The sequence below is a fragment of the Parus major genome, chromosome 12 (assembly GCF_001522545.3).
Source record: "Parus major isolate Abel chromosome 12, Parus_major1.1, whole genome shotgun sequence".
In the NCBI taxonomy this organism is placed as follows: domain Eukaryota; kingdom Metazoa; phylum Chordata; class Aves; order Passeriformes; family Paridae; genus Parus; species Parus major.
Genome location: NC_031781.1, coordinates 13,801,518 through 13,819,983, shown reverse-complemented (window position 1 = coordinate 13,819,983; position 18,466 = coordinate 13,801,518). Strand labels below are relative to the sequence as shown.

At 49.0% G+C, this 18,466-nt stretch overlaps 1 protein-coding gene across 4 annotated transcripts in view; it reads left to right on the top strand.

Moving 5' to 3' along the window:
* The window catches only part of PRICKLE2 (prickle planar cell polarity protein 2), a 102,288-nt gene extending 87,326 nt beyond the window's left edge, over nt 1-14,962 (top strand). For all 4 annotated transcript variants that reach the window (XM_015640618.2, XM_015640622.3, XM_015640620.1 and 1 more), the window contains 2 exons: nt 1,926-2,789; nt 13,088-14,962. In XM_015640618.2, coding sequence (XP_015496104.1) covers nt 1,926-2,789; nt 13,088-13,956 — 1,733 coding nt within the window. In that variant the 3' untranslated portion in view covers nt 13,957-14,962. The remainder of the gene's footprint in view (nt 1-1,925; nt 2,790-13,087) is intronic.
* Nucleotides 14,963-18,466: the final 3,504 nt, after the last annotated feature.

The window sequence follows — 18,466 nt, the reverse complement described above, 5'->3', positions numbered from 1 at the left end:
TGCCAAAGGATCACATGATTTGATGAGCTACTGTTAGGAAAGATGCTTGTTCATTAGGCATCATTATTGTTTCTGAGCCTTTTTCAATCAACTTGCAGATAGATGTTCGCAGACAGAAAGAAATAATGCATCAGGTTCAATTTATGTTTCTAGAACAGTGATTTAAAATGCACTTCAGTCAGGGGCCTGGATGTCCCCAAGCTGGGTGGGCTGGGAAGCACCTTGCTGCTCTCCCCAGCCCCCTTTGCCACTTGGCTGAGCACAGTGAGCATGCAGACAGCCCTTCCTTTGTCCATGGAGGTGAGCTCACATGTTCAAACACTTCAGATGCTGCAGAGGAAAAAAAAACAAGCAATCATTTTGCTCCTGTGCAGCAGCCAGATGGCACAGGGAGGGGAAATGCAGGGTTTCATGGAGCACTGGGAGGATGCATCTACTGTGACCTGCAGCGCATCATTCACAAAAGCTCAGCTGCAGAAAGGTGAAGAAGCTGCTGATAAGGTTTCTTGCATGGTCTCTTCTCTTGAGCTTCCCCCATCTGCTGTCCTTCACTCCAGCTGACCCACTGGAGCCTGCTGACTGTCAGGTTTTCAGGGTAAAATGTCTGGTTTGGTGCATATTTTCATATTTCTAGCAAAGGAGGGACTGCAACCATTTTGCTGCAAATCACTCAGTAGTGAACTGAGCACTGTGCCAATGAGCTACATAAATCAGAGGTAAGCATGTGATGAAGGCTTGGATTGGGTAGGTGAGGATGGAGTAAAAAGGCTGCACTCCTTCCCCTGCAGGATGGCTTTGGGCAGTGGAAAAGGAGCTGATAAAATCCCGCCCACCATCTTGTCTCTCTTTTGCCCACAAGTGTAGCACCCCCATCTGTGTAAAAACATTTTTGCTCACTATAAGGGGAGGAAAAAACTGATTGTACTAAACCTAATTTAGCTTGGAATAAAACAGACCATTAACATGCTGTTCATTTATAAGTTACCTGGCCCCACAGCGGGTGTGCAGGCATGTGCTGTGCACATGTGTGTGCAGCACCCGCCGTGCCAGCCAGCCCACACTGCATGGCAGTTTCTCAGGGATCGAGGGCAGCAAGGGCTTTGGCCAGGAGCAGCAGCTTTAACGAGTGTGCAGATGTTATAATTGAAACCTCGGGAGCTTTGCTCATAGCTCTGACTGAGAGCACTGTGCAGACGTTGCTCCCTGAGGTTTGGCTGGAGGGAGACAGACTGTCTGCGTCAATTCCTTCACTGAACCCAGGAGGGGCCTGGTGAAGCAACCCGCTGTGTGCAAGGCAAGGGTGTGTGCTTGACCCCTGGGGCCAGCTCTTTCCATTCTCTTTGGAGAAGAGGCCCTAGAAGCCAAAATAAATTTAGGATGGGACCACAGCAGCAGCAAGGGACAGGGGTGTCATCTGCTCTGTTACATACTTAACCAAGGCAGCACAAATTCCTCATTATGGTTCAGTTGGAGGCTTTTATTATTTTTTTTTAATAAGCAGTATATTACTTTTACTTCAAGGACTTTATGGAGAACTTCTTGCATTCCTTTGCTTTATGATCGGAAATATCCCCATTTAATACAAAATAGCTTGAGGCATGGTTCTGCAGCCTTTCCTAACACTGAGTAACTCCCAAGCAAAGGCCTGGAATTAGAATTGGGAAGAATTAAAAATGGGATTTACTTCATGCATCAGAGAAGCCCTGAAAAGTTTTCAAGAGCATGTCACTCATAGGGGATCATAGAGTTGTAAGATAGTTTGGGTTGGAATGGACCTTGAAGGTCATCTCACTCCAGCTGCCCACCATCGGCAGGGACACTTTCCACTAGACCAGACTTCTCCAAAGCCCATCCAGCCTGACCTTTGATGCAGGTGTTAAGTGCAATGTTAGATGACCCTGACACTGTGCATCTTCTCCCTCAAGGTATTGACCAGGGCCAGATGACGTACGACGGCCAGCACTGGCACGCCACCGAGACCTGCTTCTGCTGCGCCCAGTGCAAGAAGTCACTGCTGGGACGGCCCTTCCTGCCCAAGCAGGGGCAGATCTTCTGCTCTAGGGCCTGCAGCATTGGTGATGACCCCAATGGCTCCGACTCCTCTGACTCGGCTTTCCAGAGCGCGCGAGCCAAGGAATCCCGCCGCAGCGCCAAGATCGGCAAGAACAAGGGGAAGGGCGAGGAGGGGGCGCGCAGCCCCTGCAACCAGCTGCAGGTCACCTCCAACCGCCTCTCCACTGACGTGGACCCGCTGTCCCTGCAGATGGATCTGCTGAGCCTGGCCAGCCAGACACCGAGCCTCAACAGGGACCACTTGTGGAGGAGCCGGGATGAGCTCTATCACTATGGGGGCAAAATGGAGCAAAGCCAGTCTCAAACCCCCTTGCAGCTTCTCAGCCAGTGCAACATAAGAACCTCCTATAACCCCACCCAGGTCCCGAGCTCACAGTCGGATTTATGGGCAAAACATTTTAGCAACCCAAAGAGGAGCTCCTCGCTGGCCATGAAGAGCCACGGTGGCAGCTTCATCCAGGACTGCAGAGAGGACTACTACTCAGGGAGGCTCCGCTCACAGGAGAGCTACAGTGACATGTCCAACCAGAGCTTCCCAGACACCAGAGGAAGTGTCAAAGTCCCCAAGTATGAAGAGGAAGAGGAGGGTGGGATGCCGACGCCACAGTGCCGCACCCGTCACCCCATCAATGCCCTCAAGTTCTCTGAGGACCTGACGCCCACTGAGCAGACTCCACGGGGCTCCATGGAATCCCTGGCACTCTCCAATGCTACAGGTATGTCACCCCTGCTTCTGCCACCCTGAGACCACCCCGGCACACCCTCCCTGTGGTTCAGTCCCTTGTGTTCCCATGTCTTCCCAATATGAGGGTGACCAACAGCTTGGGGACCACTGCTCAGTGACACAGACTTGTCTGCCTGGTCCCAGCAAGCCTGACAGTTCCTCTCCATTTGCTTGCTTGTTTACCAAATGCAGAGCTTTATAGATAGCTGGCCTTTCTGTGCAGCTCAAAACAAATGTTTTCAAGCTCCTTTATTCTCCCTTTTGTGAGGAGAGGGTGAAATCCAAGGCCAACTGCTAACGAAGAGGCAGATTCCAGGCTTCAGCTCTTGACTTGCTGTCAGCTGTCCTTGCAGGCTAAGAATATTCTTGAATGCTTTGAAATAGGCCCAGTTAACCCCTTTTGAATGTTATGCAGTCCTCAAGCACGTAACTAGTTAAAAGAAATTCCTCCCCCTGTATACACAGCTCTTTAATTCCTCTTCCCCAACCCCTTGGTAGAAACTGCAGGGAAAAGCAAGGCAAGATGCTTGTCCCATCAGGCTGAGCTTGTTTCCCATGAGCACATCTCAGGGTCGTATTTCTCAGTCCTCTCACCCCAAACATGTTTGTGTTTCACTCGTGGCTGCAGGGATGGGTGTGTGTGTGCACGGATGTGTCTGTGTGCGGCTCTGGTCTGCAGCTGGTGCTGGGCAGGCTCTGTCCTTCCTGCAGCGTGCTCTGCTTCGCTCACCCACCACAGCTCCCACAGCCCTCAGTGCACAACTACTCAGAAAAGAGAATACTGAGCCTGGTTTGCTTACCAGAGAAACTGCCTTGCTTTTTCTTTGCTCCCCTGGCTTTTCTCTATTCCAGCCAGTCATTGCTTGGATTTGGGCAGCCCCTGCATCTGAATCCCTGCAAAACGGAGCCCTTCTGCCTTGTTGCTGGCAGGGAGTGTCCTGTGGGTGATTGTGCCTGTTCCTGAGGATCCCCCACAGGATGCTGGCAATGGGTGGTGAAGATTGCCAAGCCCATAGAGAGCTGAGGCCCCCTGAATCCCAGTTCTGGGCTCTGCCCTGCCTGGATGGACAGGTTTGCTTGCTACGCCCGTGCCTCCTCATCCGCGCCCGGGGTTTGGTGTGTTTGTTTAGGGAAGCTGCCAGCCCCATGCCAAGATGTGAAATGATCTCTGTTTCAGCCAGGATCTCCCTATCCAGCATGTGGAAAAACGGGGGAGAGGAGAAGTAATGAGCTGGGAAGAGTTTTGCTTAAACAATCTCAGATATACAGAGAAGAAAAATAGATGTGAAATGGTGAGGGAATTGGGAATTACTCTCCAAAACAGGGTTTCTCTAAGCAAAGCTCCACATTTCCAAAGCCTCTTATGTTCCTGAAAACTTGTGTTGTGTAAACCCCACCAGTACAAAGAGTCTTGAGCAACACCAAGCTTGGATGAGCAATCCCTGAGCAGTGGAGAGGTTGTTGCGTGCTTTGGAACTGAATTGTAACACATTATTGGGGATATAGGTCAAGACACAGAAAATATGGCAAGGCCTTCAAATCAAAATGAAATTCATTCTGCCTTTCATTTTAGAAACCCCTTTTTAAAATGCTGGGAGGGAGACCTCCCAGAGGCATCTGTCCACCATACAGAGCCAGAGTCTGAGTTTCCTCAGGGGCAGTGACTGACTTATTGGCTCTGACTGGCTCGCTGCTTTCCTGCTTTTTTGGAGCAGATGCTCAGCGTGATGGGGCTTGCAGTGAGTGTTCATCGTTCCTCTGTGGAGTGAGGTGATAATATTTTTATTAATGCGTAAGGTTCTAATAATTTTCCTTGCTCTGGGAGCTGGCTCAGCTGAGCTGGGGGCACTGCAGCAGCAACAGGCAGTTCCCCCAGGGCCATGTCTGCAATTATGGAGGACACAATTATCATCCCATTTAATTGGCAGTGTTTTGAGGACAGGGAGATTTGTTGACCTGGATGAGGTCTGTAAGAGAGCAGGTTTTTGGGCATGTGATGTCAGGGCACAGCCCCCTGCTGCCTGGCTTTTCCCATCCCTGCCCTCCCTGCTGTGGCTGATCAAGCTCCCCACAGAGCTCCCCCCAACCACAGCCCAGGGGTCTGGCTCACCCCATGTCCTCCACCCTGCATCCTCCTGTTCTGCTTTGCCAGAAGCTCCCAGGCATCCACATACAAAGTCCCTTTGAGCTACCAATGCTGCACAGTTGCTCCACCTTATAAAGTGAAATAATTAACACTGCAGCCATCTAAGGTTTTATGGCATCACTGAAAACAGTCTGTTTTTTATAGGGAGCTGAAGGGCAAACAGTCCCTGACCTGGAGAGCACATGTTAAAAGCTGGTACCTCCCTGGCTGCAGATTTCTCTGTGATGTTTCTATTACGACTTAACTGCTAATTAGCCAGAGACAGTCAGTAATGCAGATAACTCAGGGCTGTGCAGCAGTAATCCCTGTCCTTTGGCCGGAAGGCTGCCTGCTGTGAGCAGATGTTGTTCCTTGTAATATTTCGGGGTCAGCCATTGTGTGGGTCAAGATCTATGTGACCCCAATCTCCTGCAAGACCCCAGGTTTCTACCTTACCAAAAGGCTGTATTTAATCGCTTTAAAGCCAATTCCTCATGGGTTAGTAAAGAGGTGAGGCACCATGTTAATCCTGGGCACGTGTCCTTGCAGTGCTGGGTTGTGCTCTGCTGTCACCGTGGGCAGTAGTGCACCAGCAGATGTGTGAGTGGCAGAGGTGGCTGTGACCCTGCCTGTGCTCTGTGTTGGGGTTTGAATTAGGTGGGAGTGTCTCTGCTGTCCTCTGGTTTGTGTTTGTGTAATTGCCACAAATGCTGATGGGATTTAAGCACATCCAGTGGCAAAGGGCAGTGTCTCCTGCTGGTGGAGGGCATATCTCCTTCCCTTGCATGTTTCTATTTGAAAATCCCCATTCTGCCATCAGCTGAAGGCTCAACAGACTCCAGTCTGCTACGGCTTCTTAGAGACTGTATCCTCCTGTAGTACATGGCCATTAGATGGAGAAGCAAAAAGGAAACAGTATTTCTCAGCCTGTTTTCTAAGAGAGAGCTCGTATTTGCTGATTTTCTTTTATATTATCTTTTATATTGTGCTTCCTTTCTCTGCTTTTGGGGGTTTTGGATTGTTGGTTTTTTTTAAATGGCAGCAACAAGAACAAAAAACTGGATCCTGTGGCAGTGTTTGCCTTGTAGCTCCCTGCATTAAGCAGTTGAGATGATGCTAAGACAGAATTTGTCCAGGAAGGTTTGCTCATGATGAGAAACCTGATCCTACCAGAGGTTAATCACTTCCCAAAAGATACTTGGCCCATGAGCCCTGCTCCCTGTGTTTGTGTTTCCCTCTAGAAAGGTTTTGCAGTCGCTGCATGTGTCTGGCAGTGGAATTAGAAATCAAGAGCTGATCTCTGCTGATTCCAAGCAGTTATTTCCACAAAACTACAGCTGCTCAAGTAGCCCACTTAAGAAAGTACCTGCAGGCTAAATGTTGTTCTCTGGGAAGAGTCCCTTTGTGTGCTGCTTGCAGAGAGCAGGAGCCTTTTGGAGGTAGAAGTCACGTTGAATGGCGACGCTGCTGTCTGCAAAAGGAGAAACAGATTTTAAGGGTTCCTTGAGAAAATTAGTTTGGGTGAGGGGAACATCTGTCATAGGCATAAATCCTGTTTAAAAATATGTTAAACTGGTGCTGTTACAGGGTGGAATGTGATTTCACTTGTATGGCACACACCGCTCCTGTCATCTGTATTGTGTGGTGCCCAAAGGCCCCAAATTTTTCCAGAACTAGACAACAACTGTGGTATAACCAGAAAGCAGAGAAAACAGAGCTGATCCCTGCATGTCTGAGCTGCAAAGTGACCTGACAGCATCATCTGTCTCCAGTCCCTTTTCTTCCTCTGCCTGTGGAGGAGCTAAAAGCTGCAGGGCAGGTGAGGGTAAAGAACAAGCCCTGACTAAGGGCCAGGATTGTATTTTCTGGAGGAACATTAATTAACCCAGCCTCTCCTGCCCTGGGGGCGTGGGAGCAGCTCCTGAATGCCCTCAGGGATGGCAGTGAGGGGTCTGGATGCTGGTCTCCCTTCCCATGTGCTCCTCCCTCCCTTAGGCTGGAGAGGGTGGCTGCCCCAAGTGCTCCAGCTGAATTATGCATTTCAGAAAGTGACACATTGGCTGTTCTTGAGTTTTTCTATGAAAAAGGAGGCTCACAGCTCTCCACCATGTTCTTATCACTGTCTTTCTCCCAGGCACAGCCAGCACTAAACGGCTTCCAAATTGGAAGATGAGATCCCTGGGGGGGAATTCTTGCAGTTTTGAGGCACAGGTATAACATTTCCTAATCCAAGGCAGATAATTTCAAAACTGATGTGAAGATAAAGGTTTTCCACCCTGAAGGCCCAAAGCCAAACCACTGTAAAACTGTCAGGAACATTTCTTCTCCCCCTCACTTGCCTTTTGCCATTCAGCAGCGGGAGGTTTGGTGTGCCTGCTGCAGGGACCAACCTCTTGCATGTCTTTACCCCTTCAGTGTCACACAAGGACAGTGCAGAGCAGGTGGGGTCATGCAAACCAGAGGGAAAACCGAGATGGACTTCTGGAAGATGTTATTGGGGGAAGTATCATCCCCAACATGGCTGATTGGCCATCAGCTGGGGAGGATGCAAGAGATGGGAGTGTTGATAAAGAAGCTGTAGGGGGGCTTCTAGGTTAAAATCCAACTTGTTTCCAAGCAACACCCACATAGGGACTTCTTCCACCAAGCTGGAAAGGACTGACTGGGTGGGAAATACCCAATGGCATCCACGGGTCACACATGGGGACACACCATGGGAGGCTGGTGGGACTGTGACCCACTTGGTGGGGGCTATGCCTTCTCCTAGATTATTTTCCATGATTTCCAGTTACATACAGGTTCTGCTTTATTTCTGAATGCCCCGAGGTTGCTCAGAAGTGAGACAGGGCTGAGCTATAAACAAAGCTCTCTGCAGGCTGTTTCTTCTTAAATTTCTTTTTAGTTCTACGAGCTGACCTTGAAATAAACCCTGTTTGATGGGTGGTGAGGATGCCTGATGCTGTGTGAGATAGAGGGCTCTGGCACAGGGGGCTGGATGCAAGAGATGCTGTGCTGTACCCTCCTTTGAATCTATAGCTGCATTTAAACACTGGCTGTCGGAGCTGGGTGCTGGGTTTGCTGCTGGCAGGCACCTCTGTGGGGCTCTGTGGTGAGAGCTGTGATGCACAGTTGTGAGTGTCTGCTGTGATAAATGTTAAGGCAAGAAGCAAGCCTCAGTACAGCCCTATTTGTTCGCAATATCCTGTGCCAGGATATTTTGCGTTCCCTGGCTGGAGCTCTCCTGCAGTGGGATGCTGGCTCACCCTGTGGTAGCACAGCTTCACAGGGAGTTTGATTTAATGGGGGCTGGTTTCCCCTCTTTGGGGGGCTCCATTCCCAGCCTCACACCCAGCCCACGCGCTCACTGCGGCCTCTCTGCTGTCATTTGCCGAGTGCTTTAATAATTCATAATGCAACTTGCAGCCCCCGTTTAGCAAAGCACACAGTGGGATTGAAGCACCTCTGAGTGCTTTGTTGTGGCAAGGCTGTAGAGGTGATGCTCACCAGGGGTATCTTAGTGCTGTCGCTTTGCTTATTCAGGTGTTATTTCCCTTGGCAGTGTTTATGGGATAAACATGGCTCTCAGGAGGGGTGGGGATGGACTTCATAGGGGATGGTACAGGGTGTTCTTAGCAAACCTGCATGTTAACCAGAAACCTGCTTGGTTTTCATGGTGCTGCAGCTAGCTCCAGTTCTATATCAAGCACCCGCAGCCAAGCTGCAGCTTTTCCTTGTGCTCATTGGAAAAGCGCGTGTTTCCATGGCTTCGGGGTGAAATATTGAGCCTGGCAGCCCCATGCAGTGGAGAACAGCAGCAGAAAAACCTGCTGTGTCTGTGTGTGCTGTGGTGCTGGCACCAGCCTGGCTCCAGGACGGCTGCTGGCCAAAGCACTGTGCTGCAGGCAGCAGTGACAGCTCTTCCAGTGCATGAACCTCTGGGGCAGCCAACAGTGGGTGTGCTCAGTGCCTCAGAACATCGTGCAGAAGTAGATTTTGGAGGGGTCAGCATGTTATACCTGGGTTTGCACTCTTGGAATGGTCTTGGTGATGTGGTAGCCAGCATCCCATGCCACAGGTCAGAGCAGGACTCCTGCTCCCTTGGATGGCCTTGGGAAGCAGAATTCTCACATTTCTTCATTAGGAGAAAGTCAGGGCTGCATGGTGGGGTCTCACCTCGTGTGCTCTTCCAGACTGCAGATCTCTTGGGTTATTAGCTGTGTTCCCAGATGAAACACTTCATTAAGCAGGAGCTGCTTGTATGAACAGCTGTACATAAATACTGGTAACTCAAGAAGACGGGGCCTCATGGATGGGTGTAGCTCTGGAATGGTAAATGACCTCAGGAGACAAGGATTGGTGCCACCTTCACCCCTTCCAGGGCAGCATGGGACCAGGAATCTGGAGACACCCTGTATGTGCCTGGGCACCCACTGCCTTTGGGTGCCACAGAAACATTCCAGTGCCAGAGCCTGCCCAGTCACCTTCTGTTGTGATTACACAGAAAGAGTTTTCTTCAATCTGAAACTTTCGTTGCAGGACTCAGCAGACCTGGAGAATAATGAGTTCCCTTCTCTTTGCAAGCATTTTTTTCTGCCTTTGAAGGTTGTTACTGTATCCCCTTCAGCTTTCTCTCCTCTAGACTAAACAAGCTCTGCTCTTTCAAACTTTATTCCCAGGTTATGTTTTCTAGATGAAATTTTTTTAGACAAATGGTTATTGCTGTCCCCTGATCTCACTGTGGTCAGACTGGAGCACTTCTGGCTTGTTCCCACTATCCTGAGGTCTTGTGGCTCCACAGAGAGACATAGAGAGAGACATTCTGAGAGCTTAGACAGACTAATCTGGGCCTAGCCCTGCTCATGATGCCTTGGCATAAATGTAAAATTCAGCCTGGAGACTCCTTTGTGATTGTAGATTGCATCCTCAGCCTTGAACCTACTGTGGGCACTGTAAGAGCCACACAGAGCTCTCAGTGCCTCCAGCTGGAAAAGCACAGCTTTGCTCCTGAGTGAGTAAATCCTGAGTGAATAAATCCTTTGCTGTCACCATGAGCAGATAAAGTTTCCCTCTCCCAGCCATGTGGCTTGCTGGGTCACTTCCAAGTGTGGCTCCCAAAAGAAAGGCTTGTGCGTGTGCAGCCTGCCCAGTATACCTGGGAAGACTCAGTTTGCTCTCACCATGGAGCCTTTTCCACTCTGTCATGTGGAAAGATGAAGCCATGGAGGTTGGACTGGCTTTGTATCAGAGCCTCCTGAGCAAGGGCCCCATCACACCTCAAGTTCTGTGCGCTGGCAGCGGTGATGGACATGTTCAGTGCTGGATTCCTCTTATAATCAGCATTTTCCCAGCAAATCAAGATCTCAGAATGTTTGTGCTTAATTATAATCAAGCTGTTTGAATGGAGATTCTGCCCTTCAGCCAGAAACATCCCTATGACTGATTAAACCTTGCACTTTGAGCATGAGCCATTCACACGGTCACAGGACCCTTGTCTGAACTCACTGCCCTGTGCTGCCTTATAAAGGGAGGAGACTAAAGCACTCATGGTTGTCTGCTGGAGGTGTGTGAGGGGCTGGAGACCCCTGTCCTACATAAACTAAACCAGTGAAGCTCTGGCTCTGCCCTTCCTGAGCTGGAGCACCTCACTTATCACAGCTTGCTTTACTGTACACAAAAAGAAACAGGTTTTCCTCCAGGTCGTCCTGCTTGATCTTGGCCACATCATTCCTGCCTGTGATGAGAAGAATGCAGATACGTCTTGTTTAATTTAAAAATAGTGTTTCACTCTTGCCATGTCTCCAGAGCCTGTGCCCAGATGCTCGTTTTATTCTTGCTGGATGCAGGATCACAGGAGGGAGATGGCTGTGAGGGGCAGCTGAGGGTACCATCTGATATGGCTGGTGTTGGGAGCAAAGCACCAGCTCATGCCACACCCCTGTGAGTGAGGCAAGGTCAGCCTCTTTTTAATGATGCTGCCAAAATCAATGTGTGGATGCCACAGAAGCATCCTGTGGTGTTGGAGCTGTATTTCTGCACAGCACTGCTGTTGCTTGTTCATATTGCAGAGCTGCACCGGCTCCCTTAATGAAGTGCTGCATAAATGTCACCGAGGGCTCATTTTCCTTGGTGTCAGCTATTGTCTGACAGATGTGATTAAGGCCACATTGGGCTGTCAACAGCCATGATTCTCATTGTGATCAGCTCTGCCAGCACTCCCGCTGTTGCTCTGGCTTTTCAGGAAGTCTTTGAGCATGTTACCAAGTTGCTTTTCCCTCCCCAGGGGCTGCTGGGCTCCTCTGCGGTGGCACAGGAGGGACATGGGGAGCAGTGCCTGATGGAGCAGATGCCTTCACTGGGTTCACAGGCAGAATATTGCAGCTCCAGCAAGGAGGAGAAATGTGATGGGAGTGTGGAGTGTGGGTGGACAGGTCTTCATAGGGGACAGGAAGCCCATCCATGGCTTTTTCCAAAGGGCGGTGGGCAGGGTTGGGCTTGCTCACTCAAAGTCAGTGTGACTCAGGGAGGAAAAAAAGAAAGCATGAAGTTGACTTGAAAAGTGTGTCCTTTTCAAAAAATACATGTGTTTTCCTTCTTTTTAACCCAGCCTCTCCCTCTTCCTGAGACCTTCACTTTACCTTCCTCAGTAATCATAAACTCCAAAAACAACCCCATTAACAGCAGAAAAGCAAAAAATCTGGGACTCTAGGGTAAAACCAAACCATGTGGGGCCCAGTAGTGGCTAAAGCTCTCCCTGATGCTCTCTCTGAGAGCAGGGTATGGAAAACTTTGCCCAGCTTTGCAGGATCTCTTGATCTTTTCAAGGCTGAGCCCAAGGAAACCCTGAAGCAGGTCATGAATGGGGTTAGTGACAACAACCCTTGTTCTTGCTCAGGTTTAGCAGCAGCAGCTAATGCCAAAGGGCCGAGCTCTTGATGAAATGCAAGCAGCTTTTGTTAAGGGAAAAAGGGCTTTATTCTTGAATTGTGGGCTGGGTTGTTATTTTTTATAATTAATTTACAAAGTCATAAATTGTTATGATTGCATAAAGGCTGTGTGTCTTGTTGGAAATTCTGCTGACATTGCACAGTTCTCTGCGTTGGGTCTGCACCGGGATGTTGTCAGAGAGGGATGGGGGAGAAGGGTGCCAAAGCAAACATTCTGCATTTGATTTGGGGTGGAATGGATTCCTTTGAAATAACTTGCGAAACATCTTATCCTGAGCTTGCAATGCAGCCACTGACTGCTGCCAGTTGTCAAGCCAACGGGGAGATAGTCAGAAAACAGTTTGGAAACACCCATAAAACAAGCCAAGGACTAGAGCACTGTGGGGTGAGTTGGGTTTCTTGTTGACAGGCAGGTGCTGAGCAGACACCCCACCGTCTTCCCTGCTGCCAGGTGAAGGTTTCCTGGGCTAAAGAAAAGCGCCTTGCAGGAGCTCAGGGCTCATTGGCACCTTGGAGAGGTCTAATGGGTCACCTTCCCAAGTAGGGCAGCTCATCAAGGTGGAGCTCACGTTTCTGGCTCCTTCTCCCTGGATATCTGCAGGGATAGTCTGATCCTCCCACTGTCCTGCTGCTCCCAGGGAGCTCCAGCAGATTCTCTGGTTCTCAGGCATTTCCTTCCTTCCTGGGAAACCCAACTGTAACTTTGGTCTCTCCACGGGTGTCATTCAGGGGATCTGTGAGGTGCAGCATAGTGACAACCCTGAATTAAATCAGTGGTCCCGTTTTCATCTGCCACTGACGTTGCTTAGTCTTCCAAAATGTGTTGTCATTGCAGAAGGTGTGAGTGCTGGATCATGGCACCCTAGTTAGCTCGGCATGCAGGAGGCCTCAGGTTACCTCTGACGCATGATTTCTCCCTGGCATCGTTGGTTATTCCTATCAAGTTGCAGACAGTGTAGACATATGGGAAAGGAAGTCGTGAAAAGCAGCTTGGAGTCCAACTCAAAACACCTTAAATTGGTGTGATTTCCCCAAAGGAGGACTTGCCTGCTCTTTAAAAAAAACTAAAACTCCTCCTGTTAAAAAGGGCTCTTCAGGACAGGATTGATACCACCAAGCTCCTTTTTAAAGCAAAAGTCTTGGGCCAAAACCAGCCTCCATCCCGTATCTCCACTGACAGAAAATTCTCTTTCTTTTTCCCTTTGCCCTTTTCCTGCAAAGGCCTCTCAGCAGACGGTGGAGCCAAGCGCCAGGAGCACCTCTCCAGATTCTCTATGCCTGACCTGAGCAAAGACTCGGGCATGAATGTCTCAGAGAAGATGAGCAACATGGGCACCCTGAACTCCTCCATGCAGTTCCGCAGCGCCGAGTCGGTGCGCAGCCTGCTGTCGGTGCAGCAGTACCAGGACATGGAGCCCACCCTGCACGACCTCGCCAGCCCCCTCGGCTACCAAGAGCGGCCGTCGCACGGGCGGATGCACCAGAGCTTCGACTACGGCAGCGGGGTGCCCGGGGGCAAGCTGGGGGCGCAGGAGATCCCGAGGCACGCGCCCATGAGCGAGCGCACGCGCCGGAGAACCGTGCTGCGGGATGACGAGCGGCACTACCGCCCGCACCGGCCCCGGCGCTCCCGGCGCTCCCGCTCCGACAACGCCCTGCACCTGGCCAGCGAGCAGTGCTACCGCCTGAAGGAGAGACCCTCGCTCCGAGCCAGGGACGACTACGACCCCTTCGTGCACCAGAGGAGCTGCAGGGAGACGATGGAGCAGGGTCCCTACAGGGATGTCTACGGCCACTGTCCCCGGACGGTGTCGGATCTTGCCTTGCAGAACCACTTGGGCGAGAGATGGGGGCCCTACTTTGCCGAGTACGACTGGTGCTCCACCTGCTCCTCCTCTTCGGAGTCCGACAATGAGGGCTATTTCCTCGGGGAGCCGATTCCGCAGCCTGCCCGCCTCCGGTACGTGACCAGCGAGGAGCTGCTGCACAAGTACGGCTCGTACAGCATGCCCAAGTCTTCCACCGTGGGGGCCAGGGGACAGTTGCACAGCCGGAAAAGACAGAAGAGCAAGAACTGTATCATATCCTAATGGCATCCTTGCCAGGCACCTTGGGAGAATGTAAATTAACTCACGATCTTGCACTGTTTTAGATCATGTAAGTGCTTTTATTGTAACAAAAAAAAAAAAAAAAGGCCCGAAGAGTAGGGATTTGTAAGAAGGTTGTAGACCGGCTTCTATAAATAGTCATAATCCTGGGCACAGTGAATATATTTTGCACATCTTACTTTGGAGATAAAAATTTTGAGAGTTCACTTTAGTCTGTAATATTTACCCAGTAGTTTCTCTTCCTTCTCCCAAATACTGCCACCCCCTTGAGCTCTGTTTGTCCGTACGTTTTGGTTGCCACTGTTGACTCTCAGCATCAGTTTGCTGGTAGCTTTTGCTTTCCACCACATTTTTGTTTTCCATTAGCCATGTTGGTAGGTGATTTGTCTCTTGGACAGTGTGGGAGCCTAAGTTATTTCCATGATTGTTGTAAATGCGATGTAAATGAGAGTTTGGAGAAAATATTTTTGTATTTTGTAATATCAGAGGAATTTCTATATCTTAGGAGTCACTGGGAAAATGCATGCACATTCAGATTTGTTTTCAGTCACAGCTAACCAAACAGTACTTTGGACCTCCCTTTCCATTTCATCATCAAACTCCTTAAGTTTTATCAGTGAGAGTCTGAGTTTTCATTGGTTCTGAAGGTTTTTTTTTTGTTTTAACCCTTTTTTTCTGTTCATTTGTTTTGATCCTGATCAATAAACAGAATGTTTTTTGATCCATTAAATCTTGACAAGCCTCAGTGGCATTTTTAAGCCTGTGATTTGCAGGTACACTCCATCAGTCAGATACAGTAACCCCTGACAGCTGCAAAAGGGACCTTTTTTTTTTAATTATTATTAAATAGGAAAGACCAGAACTACCAAATGTCTGCAACATTGTAAATTACCAAAGCTGGAGAAGGAATTTCACACCTCTGTAGAGAACGCTGAAGTTACTAAACATTGAACTATTATTTGGAGTAAATAAAGTGTAAATGGTGCAATTGTGTGATGTCAGCATGACGTTGTTTTGAATATAGACTTGTCTTATGGTGCTCTAGTCTCCTGGGTTATGTTAACTGCTGTTCATTACCAAGTGGAAGTCTCAGTATTGCCTCCTGCCTAAGACATATGAGAACACCTGCAAACTGCTCCCCATGGGCCCCTCCTGCCTGGCAAGATGCCCTCACCCCTCTGGGGCTGTTTGTGGCCAGGGCTCGTCCCCCGGGGGGCTCAGCCCCAGGGCCAGGACAGCCCCTCGCCGTGGCAGAGGAGCCCTACATAGGGCTCAGCTGTGTTGTATTCTGGTGGATGTGAGTTTGTTCTCTGTGTGCTTTAATCCATTGGGGTTCTGCCATCCCAGCGTGTCCCAGCTGCAAGCCAAGGCCAGGTTGTCCCAGTGCTTCCCAGAAAGGAGCAAGTTTGGGCTCTTGGCACCCAAAGCACCTGTGGGGGTTAAGATAAGGCTGGGCTTTGAGCCTCAGGTGGGCTGAGAGCTTAAGCAGGTGCATTGCCCTCGCCCCATGTGCTGCTGGCACCTCAGGGTGTCCCTGCACCTTGAGGCCAGCCCCTCTCTGCACCCTGGGAATGTGGATCCTGCTGCAGGGATGGCACTGGGCACACACAGGGACACCCCCATGCCTACTCAAAGCAGCAGATGCAGAAAAATCTGGAAGATGGATGTCTCCATACCACAGACTATTGCTAGGAATTTTTTTGTTGTTTGTAAAGGACAATGTGATAATTATTATTCCTTTAAAAAGAAAAAAAAAAAGAAATGATACTTAAATATATTTAAAAAAATGTTTTTCCAGTTGGAATAAATGGAAATATTCATCCAAAGGGAAGAGTCTTGTGTATGTTTTTTGCTCTTAAGGAGTGTTAGTTAATCATGAGTAGAAAACTTGATTTTTGCTGAGCTGGTCTTGCAATAAGAGCACAAGGAAAAGCTCAGCTCCATCATTGACATGGCTTTGGTGGGCAGGGAAAGCTGGTGGAGGAGCATCTCCTGCACACCACACACCTTCCCCAGGGTTGGTGACCTGGCGTGGTAACATCTGGACCCATGATTTGTTGTTAAAAAGGCCCCATCATAGATTCATAAGGTTGGGAAAAAAACTCTAAAATCATTGAGCAAGAACAACCCAACACCACCATGTTCACCACTAAAGGATATTCCCAAGAGCCTTATCCACACAGCTATTGAACATTTCCAGGTTGTCTTGAAATCTTCACCTGGTAAAAGCCAGCACAGCTCAGCTGCAATCCCTGCTGGGTGTCTGGCATACTGGGGGATACTATCAACCTGAAATATATAAATAACAGCCTTTTCTTAGAACTTCACAGATTTTTCCATGTTTCCCAAAACAAACCTGCTAAGCTGGATAGGAGTATTGCTTACAGCGACAAATATGACACTGTAACTGCAGGTTATTGTATAATTGGAATTTAATATATGCAGTTTAATTCATTGTCAGTGATTAAAAGCACAACAAATGTCTGTCAGCTCCAGTACAGCTGAGCTGCTCTTGTGCAGCAGGAGCTTGGATTGATCAGCAAATGGTAAAAAACTAATCCCCAGCCTTTCCCCTTTCCCTGCTTGCTGCCTCTCCCCAGGGGTAACAGAACAAGTTCAGAGACTCCTTGCAGCAGAATTGCAGCACTCTGCACATGCAATTTTTCTGTTAAAATCCCAGGCACTGTTCCTTTGTTCACACAATGGTTCTGCTGCTGGAAGCAACTCTTCAAAATTTGGTTCTCACTGCAGAGTATGTCTGCATCCCTGCAACGCATCCCAGTTTTAATGCAGCACTGGAATTGGAACAGATGGGCAACAAACAGAGGAGAAAAGAGTCTCTTAGGTGATGCTCCCCTCTGATGGACCCTTCACCAGAAAGGTTTCAGATCACATTTTCTAGGAAAGTCAGAGTTGGTACAAATTTCAGCAATAAATGCAAATGCAGTTTCCAAACCCTTTTGATTTTTCATATGGGCTCCAAAAGTCCAATACACTTTGAGGCACATGATTGAAAAAGAAAAAAGAAGTTATTTTTTTTTCTGCTTAGCCCAGTTGGAGTATGATTAACCATTTCTGACAAACCCACTGAGCTTGAGGGATGGAGCTACAAGTCTGTAAAATCTTGCTCCATTGCCATCTGGCCCTGCTGATTCCCCTCTCTGTGCCTGCTGCACACGGGAGCGAGGCACACGGGCTGACATTTGCTTTTGCATCTCCACAACTGAGTGAAGGTGACACCACCTAAAGCTCGGGGTGAGTGTCAATGGCTCCCAGATCCCCTGGGGTCACCTGTAGTTTCCCTGGTTTGGCCAAGCAGGAAGGTTTTTACTGGGCTCCTCCAGACAGCTGTGCTGCCACAGCCAGCCTGGCACACTGTCACTGTTGCTTACCAAAATAATTAAATCTGATCAGGTCTGTTGCTAGCACAATTTTCTTCTGTAAAATATATCTTTTTTTTACCCCTTTTTTTCTCCAAAAAGTCCTTGGCAAAACCCACCCAGTGTTACCATGGGGTGGGCTGGTGTTAACCTCCATTGCAAAGCCAAGGTTGGCATCACACACTTGGCCATGACTCGTGTGGGTGGGAGCACAGCATCCTTCACATCCATGTTCCCCAGCAGATGTGGGGGGCTCCCTGAGGTTCCTGAAACATCCCAGCATGACAACATGTTGGCCCAAAAGCCACTAGAGCTGTGCAGGGAAGCTTCCAGCACACTAAGGATTGTTTTTCAGGAAGTCAAAAGCCACACAGCCTTGAACCTGGCAGATACACCATAATGAGGTGAGCAAAGCCTCTGCAGAAAGATCAGGAGAGTAAAGTTAGAAATACTCAGCAGCACCTTGTCTGGAAATTATCATCCACAGATAATCCCTCATTTGCTAAAGGCCCAAGTGGCTCTGGCATAGCCCAAAGCACTCAGTGGCTTTGAAAACCCAGTTAATTAACGGAGGGACAGCATCACTGAGTGGGGGGTTAATAAATTACATCAGTTTAACAAAGACTGAGTGCTCCTGAGAAACAGGCACACATTTACCTTCACAATTTAATACCCCAAAAATCCATGCCTATGCAGTATGGGGCTGGAAGCACCCAGCTGGCGCTGCTGCTGTGCCCCCACCTCTCAGCTAGTCTGGGCTCCTCGACTTTGAACTGCCCTGTTCCTGACAAACTTTGCTCTTTCAGACTTAAAAAAGCTCCAGATCTCTTGCATTTACATACAACTGTGCTATTCTTGAAATCTAGGCTGTCCTCATTCTCCTGAAGATTATTTGCCACCTATTAGATGACTATCCTCCATGTCCATAAAAAGCTCATTAACTAAGAGCAGTTCCAGAGGATTATCCTTTTTTTTTTTTTTCATGAAATAACACTTTCAACCTAGATCCTTAAAACTATTTAGGAATTCAGATCCGGTTTGAGTACAAAGGGGAGTCACTGGAGAGCTGGGGAAGGGAAGGGAAGGGAAGGGAAGGGAAGGGAAGGGAAGGG